Source organism: Montipora foliosa, unplaced genomic scaffold, assembly GCF_036669935.1.
Source record: "Montipora foliosa isolate CH-2021 unplaced genomic scaffold, ASM3666993v2 scaffold_395, whole genome shotgun sequence".
NCBI classification, from domain to species: Eukaryota; Metazoa; Cnidaria; class Anthozoa; order Scleractinia; family Acroporidae; genus Montipora; species Montipora foliosa.
Genome location: NW_027179695.1, coordinates 272,501 through 282,500, shown reverse-complemented (window position 1 = coordinate 282,500; position 10,000 = coordinate 272,501). Strand labels below are relative to the sequence as shown.

The following is a 10,000-nucleotide window of genomic DNA, read 5'->3' as shown; positions in this document are numbered from 1 at the left end:
GGGATGTAGTGGGAAACGAAGTTATCAAGGGTCCAGGTCCCACAGCAGCCAAATCAAGATAGGGTATCTCCTCTCGGACAGCCTCTCCAAAAGTAACCATTCAGAGAATCTCAACACTTCTATTTTAAGTGTTGTGACCGAGCATCAACAAGAAGAATTTGATTTGAACGTTTCTGGCGTACTGAATCAGTTGGTGTTCTACCAAACTACTCAGAAGACACGCCTGACTTTCTGAAGTATTATCAAGACACATCTATTATGTTGAAGGACGGGCCGGTACTGTGCAAGGTTGCCATGGCGACCAGAACATCCCCCTTTACCATCAAATGCAGAAATTACTAAGGAGAGACCTCGCTCCATGGTCAGACGACTAGCCGCAAATCCTGAGAAACTACACTTGTACAATGACATCATCCAAGAACAGCAGTCTCGAGGTTTCATTAAAAAGGTGAAAGATCCAGATACAACCTACGAAGTATGTCACTACATACCCCACCATGCTGTCCACAAGGACTCCACCACAACTCCTCTACGCATTGTGTACGATTGCAGTTTCAAACAAGCTTGAATGATTGCTTACAGCCAGGTCCTCCGCTGCTCAATGACCTTACTGGTATACTTCTAAGATTTCGTCTCCATCCAGTATGGCATAACTGCAGACATTGAAAGGGCATTTTTACATGTAAACCTTGACGAAGCCGATCGAGATGCCACACGATTCTACTGGTTATCTAATGCAGATGACCCGGACAGTGAATTCATTGTATACCGATTCAAGTCTGTTATGTTTGGTGCCACAAGCTCCCCCTTCATCTTAAATGCCACTCTCAACAAACACCTCACACAGTCTACAGACCAAGTCAGCATAGATATGTTAAGAAATCTGTATGTGGACGACCTCGCCTCTGGAGTAAGTGATGATGGTTCAGCAGTCAACTATTATCAAGATGCCAGGAACACGATGTCACCAGTGGGTTTCAATCTCAGGTCGTGGAGTTCAAACAGTCCTGGACTTCAGCATCTTGCAGCCAAGGATCAAGTCCTTAAAACAAGCCCAGCCGAAAAGGTGCTTGGCATACTATGGAACATAACTTTAGACACACTGGGATTCTCATATAGGCAAGCACCTTCTATCCCCCCGTTATCAACCAAGAGAGAGGCTTTACAAGAAACAGCAAAGGTCTTTGATCCACTCGGCCTGCTCCAACCGGCCACAGCTGCTGCCAAGATTCTGATACAAGAACTGTAGCAGGAAGGGATAGATTGGGACAAACTATTTCCACCCTCTCTTGATCAAAAATGGCGTGTTCTAGCGAAGGAGATAGGAAACGCAACCAAACTTGAGTTCCCGCGTCGCTACTTCACTTCTGATGTCTGTGTTGACGGCAACGAAACAGAACTACTCGTTTTTGCGAACGCAAGCTAGAAAGCCTATGGAGCCGCTGTTTACTTAGTACGTGGCAACCAATCGTCGCTTGCCATGGCAAAGTCGCGTGTTGCTCCGACAAGGAAGCAACTTACCCTTCCAGAACTTGAACTTATGGCAGCTCTGACAGCTGCACGTTTGGCATCATATCTGCAAGAACAACTGCAGGTTATTGACTTAACAGCACCAAAATATTGAAGCCATTTATCAGCATTCGCATCCAAGAAGTAAAGAAGCTGACATCAATTTCCAGTACGGCCCCACAAACGAAAACCCCTCTGATCTGCTCACAAGAGGGATAACAGCAGATCAACTGAAGACCTCTTCACTGTGGAAGTATGGTCCTAAATGGTTACCAAACCGATCACAGTGGCCTTCATGGCCTACTACAGAGGTTCTCCACTTATTGACCAGTGAAAATTCTACTGATGAGTCTACTACAAACAGCACGGTTCTAGCTCAACAGCAAGGCCTTCATCACCTGATCAATCCATCGGATTTTAGCAGTTTACAAAGGCTTCTTCGAATTACTGCCTATGTTCTCAGATTTGTCCAGCGTCTCTAGAAGAAAGACAGCCAACAAGGTCCTATCACAGCTGTGGAATACGATCGTGCCATGACAAAATGGGTGAAGAATCGTCAATCTCTTGTTTTTCATGCCGAAGTGGACAACCTCCTTTCAAAGTTACGACACCGTACAGTCTTAGTACGTCAGCTTCGCCTATTCCTTGATGACGGTGGTCTTTTACGTTGTGGCTGGAGGATACAGAACGCCCCCTTAAGTGACAACGCCAAATTTCCTCTGTTGCTATCAAGCAAAGACCACTTCACAGACTTAGTAATTCACTCTAGCCACGTTAAGCATCGCCATGCAGGTGTCACACTCACCGCCTTGCGTCAAAGTTGGGTTCCTTCTGGCCGACAACGCGTCAAAACCTTAATTGACAGCTGCGTAACCTGCAGAAGGGTTTCAGGAGCAGCCTACAATGCACCAGACCCGCCACCCCTTCCAAAGTCAAGAATGCAACAAACACAGCCCTTTGACGGCACTGGGGTGGACTTCACTGAAGCCTTGTATGTTCGAGACGCTGGGATTGAAACAAAGATCTACATATATTTGTTTACTTGCACAACAACTAGAGCTATTCATCTTGAAGTTGTCGAAGACTTAACTGTTGAAGCCTTCTTACTCGCCTTTCGCAGGTCTTCCAAGGAAACTGATATCTGACAATGCTTTAACATTTCTATCAGCAAACAATGAACTAAAGGAACTGTTTGAATCTCATGCACTCAAGGAAATACTTGCAAGGGAAGGCGTTGAATGACAGTTCATTCCCAAGAGGGCCCCTTGGTATGGGGGTTTTTGGGAACGTCTCATCGGTCTCACTAAATCCACCATTAAGAAAGACCTGTGCACGCTTCAAACAATTATTGTTGAGGTAGAAGCAATTCTCAACGACCGACCCCTGACCTATGTTTCTTCAGACATTAAGGATGCAGAGGCACTAGCCCCGTCACACCTACTTTATGGTCGACTAATAACGTCACTTCCACATCCGCTAGTAGAGAGCGACGAAGTGAGTGATCCCACCTACCAATCGAACGCAGATTTCCTGAGGAAAGCAAAACGTGTCGCCTTACTGATTCAACACTTTTGGCAACGTTGGCGTCACGAGTACCTCACTTCCCTTTGAGAGTTTCACAAAAGACCAGGAGTCAACACCGAATCTGTGAGGCTTGGCGATGTAGTTATCATCCACGATGACAGCCCGAGAGTAAACTGGAAACTAGCACTTGTCACATCCATTAACAGAGGTCACGATGGACTTGTACGTTTCGCCAATGTACGCACCGCCAATGGAACAACAAACCGCCCTATAACAAGATCGCACCCTCGAGAAATTCAGGCCAAGGAATTGAGTCACACCGCGAACAGAGCTGCCACAGTACAAACTCCACCCCCTGTGAGAAGACCACAAAGAGATGCTGCACGACAGGCTATCGGGAGAATTGCCAACTGGGTTAAGGACATTTGCGTGCTCCCAGAGGATGTGGAATAGTTTGAACAGTGCTCTGAATGTTTAATTGATCTGTTGATATTTGTTAGTTCTTATTTGTTATGCATGGTGATTTCCGGTCAGCGGTCGTGACTGTATTTAGATCCCGTGATTGTTTACGTCATTAAGACTGAACACGTTTTCGCCTTTTCACCTTTTGACCGCCATTGTAACCCTTATTGAACAGTTTAAATATAGTTGAGTTCCTCCAATACTGCTACATTCATTGCTTCGTCACACAGACCACGCCGCTATAGTGCTCCAGTTAACAGTGTTGAAAAGCAAACAACTGGACCATCATATTGGAAATTGAATTCTAGCCTGTTAGAAGATCCAGAATATATCAACCTTGTAAAAGACAACGTTCCCTAATAATAATAACAACAATAATAATAATCATCATCATAAGAATTTATTCATTTCTAGTGCGCATCTTTACATGACTATGATCAGATGCGCATTCGTAAGTTATAAATACGAGAAATAATAGATAAATATCTAACTAAAAATATGGCAAGTACTAAACAATTAAGAATATATATATACAATGTGGTAAGAACTAATTGATAAATAATAAGGGAAAGTATTATTAAAATCTCTGTTAAGTATATGCATGTCTAAAAAAAAAAGGTCTTAAGCATCCTCGGAGACCCAGGGGCAGATCGCGGAAGCAAGGGGAAGTCTAAACCGGCAAAAGAAAAAGGCGACAAAGAAAAGCATAGTGGGGCGAGAAGAGCCCCTGGGGACACGTTCTTACCAGCCAGTTCCAGACAGTCGGGGTAATTCTCAATTCTGATTGGTGCCAGAAATTCTTTGTGTTTTTCTGCCCAATGAGAAGTCGTTTCGTGTCTTCTTACACGGAAATCACTTGATCGCCATACTTGCCTGGTTCGTTTGGCAAGGTTTTGCTCGAGGAGAAAAGTCTCAATCATAGCACAAAATGTACAGGAAATCGTTCGGAATATCGGCGGAGAAATACGCTGGACCTTTCGAAGGTGTCGTTACAGTAGCGTATTTCCAAGTGTGCGGGATTTGTTTAAAGTTTTCTTTTGCCAGTTTAGACTTCCCCTTGTCTCCGCGATCTGCCCCTGGGTCTCCGAGGATGGGTCTGAAGATGAGCTTTAAAAGTATTTACTTACGTGATTTCTAGAATTTAGTGATGTGTTAGACCGTCAAAGGCCTTTTGTGGGATTTAATTAATAGAAAACAAGACAAGTAACAATGAAATATACCAAAACAAAAGCAAGAGAAAGGAGAACCCGTCTTTGTGAAATCGAGAATAAATTGAAAGAACGCCAAGAGATCTTTGACACTATTCCGATAGAAAATAATGCTATACAGCTAAAAACGATCAAATCTGAGTACAACTCACTGTACGATTGTATTATTCAAGGCAATGTTATTCGTTCTAGAGCCAACTGGCATGAACACTGTGATAAAAATAACAAATATTTCTTAAATTTAGAAAGTAGAAAGATCAGCAACTCCTACGTCCGCAACCTTTTCGACAAAGGCGGTAAATTAATAACTAATCCTAAATTAATTTTATCAGAATTGTGTGATTTCTATACTGAATTGTATTCTAACCGCGACTCACCCAATCATAACAATGCAAGCGATGCATTTCTTGACCACTCTCGTTTACCAACTTTAAATGAAGACGCTAAACAAATTGGCGGAGTGTTTTAAAGCTCTACAAACGTTTTGAAAACGGAAATTCCCAGGTAACAATGGCTTCACAGCAGAATTTTATCAAGTATTTTGGCCAATCTCAGGACATCTCTTAGTCGACTCCTTAAACAGCTCTTTTGAAAAAGGAGAATTAGCAAACTCCCAAAAACAAGGTATTATTCTAATAAAAACTAAAATACTAATAAAAACTAATAAAAACTAAAAAACTAAAAAACAAGAGTAAAAGATATGTTGCGAATTGGGGACCCATTTCTTTGTTAAATGTGGATGTTAAGATCGCGTCCAAAGCAATAACATTAAGACTTGAGAAAATTCTTTCTGATTTAATTAGTGCTGATCAATATGAATATGTAAAAAGGAAGGTACATCTTTGATGCAGTACGGAGTATAGGTGATATTAATTACGGACTACACAAAGTTATACAATCTTCCTGGTCTTATGGTAACCATTGACTTTGAGAAAGTGTTTGACCCCTTAAGTTGGAACTTCCTTTTCAGAACCTTGGAAAATTTCAATTTTGGAGAATCCTTTGTTGAGTGGGTACGTCTTTTTATACTAATATATCGAGCTGAATTATGAATAATGGCGTAGCAACTCCGCTGTTTCTATCGGAAGAGGGGTTAGACAGGGAGATCCTCTCTCGCCCTATTTATTTATTTCAGCTTTGGAAACCCAACTTGCCGCTATCAAACAGAATCAAGATTTAAAAGGCAGTAGTAGAAGACAAAGAAATTAAATGCATCGCCTTCGCCGATGACTTCACAAACTGTTTACGTGATAAAGAATCTTATGATTCTCTTACATCCTTATTGAACACATATGGTCGATGTTCAGGGCTTAAACTTAATAAGGACAAAAAAGAAGCCTACTGGTTAGGAAGTTCTTATCGAAATCACGAAGTTCTCGATATAAACAAGGTGAACGAGCCTATTAAAATACTGGATATCTTTTTTACTTATGATCAGTATAAAAGTAAAGAGCTCCACTTTGATTTAACTTTAATGTCATCAAAAAAGTCTTTAAGTTGCTGGCAATGGAGAAACTTAACACTAATTGGTAAAATTCAATTAGTCAAAACATTCGCTATGCCTAAGTTTATGTCTCGACCCTCTCTTATTTCCTTTGATAAGGATATAATTAAAAACATAAATTCTGTGATATTCAATTTTGTGTGCAGAGGCAAAGACAAAATCAAGAGATTAGCCTTAACTAGTGAATATCAAGATGGTGCCCTCAAAATGCCTCGCCCTGAATCTTTAATTAAAACTCAAGGAATTGTGTGTCTTAAAGGTATTTAGATGATAATGTTAGCCCTAGAGAAGTTTTCTTGTCTCACTATTTTAAGAACGTAGGAACTAGTTTTCTGCTTCAGTGCAATTTCAATCCATCGCGCCTACCCTGAAAACTACCATTTTTTTTATAAAGAATGTCTTGTAGCTTGGTCTGACTTCAATGGCTATCACGATATCATAGCTACAAAACAGGACGTTTTAAATGAGATCATCTGGAACAACCAGAACCTCTTGATTAACAAGCAATCAATATACAATAAGAGAATAAAAGAAGTAGGTTTTGTGAAACTTGGAGATATTCTCTCAAACAACTCTAAGTTAAAAAGCTGGGATGCTTTTAGAGGGAGGAATCTCTCCTTCTCAGATTACCTCCTCCCTCCTACAAGGCATTTTTTCCGCCATTCCGCCAAATTGGAATCTGCTCCTTAAAGATGGAGAGAATAATAACAACCAAATTGACAAAATTGTCTCAGACGATGATGTTCAAGACATAACTGAATTCAAAATCAATCTATTTCACCCTGGTCAAACGAATCCAGATTCCTCCTACTGCCCAATCTTAAGTTTAATTCCTTATATAATATTTCTGGTATTATTGACTGGAAACGTATTTATCAATTACTGGGTAGAGTCACTCTTGACACCAGAACGAGAGCCTTTCAATACAAAATCCTAAACTGTATTCTCTACACTAATATAATCCTATATAAAATGAATTTAGTTCCTTCTCCGATGTGCTCTTTTTGAGCATCTTCTAATCAGCTGTGCCTACACTAAAAACTTTTGGCTTTCTGTTATTTCTTGGTTGAATACTTATAATATGAAAATGGATAAGCTTGATGAGATAACAATTCTCTTTGATATTTCCGATAAACTAGAATTTTTAGTTGCAAAGAAGAATAAAAAAGAATCTATTCATTACAAAAAATGGCAAAACATGTCATAATTTTTCTTTCCTCAATAGCTAAGTAGCAGGTATGTAGTTAAATAAACGGTTGCAACAGTGTAACAGATATATAGTATCTGTACAAATTACTATATGCTTTGTATTATTAAGAAGACCCTTAGCTAGATCTAGCTGACTGTGAATGTAATGTATTGTAAATTTGTAATTAGTGTCAGTGGGTAGCGTAAGCGTTAGTAATTAACTATGTAATTGTTTGTATCTCCCTTGTAATTGTTTCTATCGCTCTTGTAATTGTGCTTGAAGTAATAATAATAAAAATAAATAATTGATGTGCATTAATGTGACAGCGCGATGCTGTTAGTGAGTTTCAAATATGCTAGTCAATACTTGGCTGTGTAGCCGCGCGATGCGGTTCCAGTGGAGACCCACAAATTGACCCTTGCTCACCACAGAGTCTCCAGTAGCTCAGTGGTTAGAGCATCCGACTAGATCACGGAGGGTCGTGGGTTCAATCCCATCTGGGACTCGGATATTTTTCCGAGTCTATATTTCTCCTTACATTTAATATCATTGTTGTTGTTTCATCTTTCACACAAATTAATCATAATAATCATAATAATCATAATAATAATAATAATAATAATAATAATAATAATAATAATAATAATAATAATAATAATAATAATAATAAAAGAAAACTTTGTAAACAGTCAATGCCATTTCCACTAATAAATATTTTGTCTTGAAGCTATATCTAGAATTTATACCAACTCCTGTTGGACCATTCAACCATTTGACATTTCAGTTCTTTCAGCATACAAAATGTTTGTCACACAAGCCTAGATCAATGGTTTCAAACTCCCAGGAATCTCTCATAGCTCAGTGGCAGAACATCCCAAGTTGCAATCGAAGGGCTTAACCACCTTTGTTTTATTAGTTTTAATGTGGTGACGGCCTTTAACTCACACAAGCATCAAGCATGCTTCAAAAATTTGACCAATAATAAAGCACACAAAATTAAGACTACATTAAATTCGTACTCTCTATGCATCACATTTGTACTATAAACAAACCTCCACACTGGCTTTCCTTTAGTTTTCTCTGCTTATTTGCCGGCTCAAAAACCTCTTCGCTTGTACCTAAAGATAAGAACATTGTGGACGTCAACCACATTTCAACGGAAATCTTTCACAGGTTAGTGTGATCACAGTGTCTCCAAAACCAGTGATCAAAGGCTCCTGTGAGCCAGCTCACGAATGAATTGGATTAGAACTAGTAAGGGCTCCTTTGGTCTCATGGTAAATAATACGCATGCATGCGCCATGCGTTTTTCCTGTGGTGCTGTTCCCTGAGCGGACTAGATCTTGGAGTTATGCGCATTGGGAGTACAATGTTTTTTTCATGATAGAGACGAGATCATCAAATATATATGTGGAGTTCACGTTGCCATTAAAACGCTTACTTCTTACTCGTGAGACAGTACACATTTATAAGTACGAACATATCTCCTATCGAGAGAGAGTTTTGATTGGCTAAGCCATCACGGGTTATGAGCCATTATACCATGATCTACAAACACGGCAAGCATATGCGTGATTTTTTGGGCCTTTTTATTTTTATTGTAGTCTAGTTTTCTATATTTTGGGGGCGTTTTTAATAAAAAAAAATTATTGTTAAATATACTTGAAACGTTTCAACTGCAGAGAATCATAACGAGAAACATTTTTTCAATCAAAACAAACGATGTCTTAAGGTCAGTGGGACTTATTTCAGTTTGTCGAGCGAAATAAAGTATTGTCAATGTGCCGAAATTTAACCCGAACCACCCCTTTCCAGACCGCGATGAAGTGACGAAAATGTAAACGGACAGAAAATGCAAACCTCTAGCTGATAAGCCACTGATCTGACATTCGTGCACCTTGGTTAAGTGAGAAAGCAAGACACTACAACTCCCATTGCACCAGATCGCAGCAATCGAAATATCCCTCAAATGTTTAAATTGTATGCAGAAAGAACTCAAATTGTAACTTAAAATCGGTCCTGGTACTCATCGACAAATAATCAGTGCTATGGCTTGAAGCACATGGCTAGCTCAACTTATTACAGTGTAAGTCAGCTTCGATTGCATGAATTGCAGCAAATTTGGAAACAAACTTGTTTTACGACATTATCAAACAGATCGGCTTAATGCACTCTCGCTTATAATTTGTTACTTGTATATAGACCTTTATAACCCCTTATATCTTGTTCTGTAGTTTAATATAGTTTTTTTTAATTTTATATTTAAGCTCATGACCCCATCAGTAATATATAGATTTAGCAAAGCCTAAAAGCGGAGCTCCCATCTCTAACCCCAGAAAGCAAATTATACACTTTTGTTTTTATAAGTCAAATTTGGAACTAAGACTGAACGTTCTTATATAATTTGGCGTTGTGAGGCTGAAACGTTCTTAAAGATGTTCATGGTATAGTTTTATTAGACAAGAGGCGTGGAAATAGAATTCAGATATAACACTTCTCTCTGAAACGTTCAGTTTGTAAGTCTCATGTTACAATTATTATTATCATTATTATCATTATTATTATTATTATTATTATTATTATTATTAATATATGTAGTAAAAA

At 39.2% G+C, this 10,000-nt stretch overlaps 1 protein-coding gene and 1 pseudogene across 1 annotated transcript in view; one reads left to right on the top strand and one right to left on the bottom strand.

Annotated features, from left to right (window-relative positions):
* Nucleotides 1–10,000, bottom strand: part of LOC137987935 (NLR family CARD domain-containing protein 3-like) — a 26,224-nt gene that overhangs the window by 8,032 nt on the left and 8,192 nt on the right. Inside the window, exon 2 of the mRNA XM_068834015.1 lies at nt 8,449–8,514. Coding sequence (XP_068690116.1) covers nt 8,449–8,514 — 66 coding nt within the window. The remainder of the gene's footprint in view (nt 1–8,448; nt 8,515–10,000) is intronic.
* On the top strand, nt 1,481–3,486 carry LOC137987909 (uncharacterized; annotated as a pseudogene).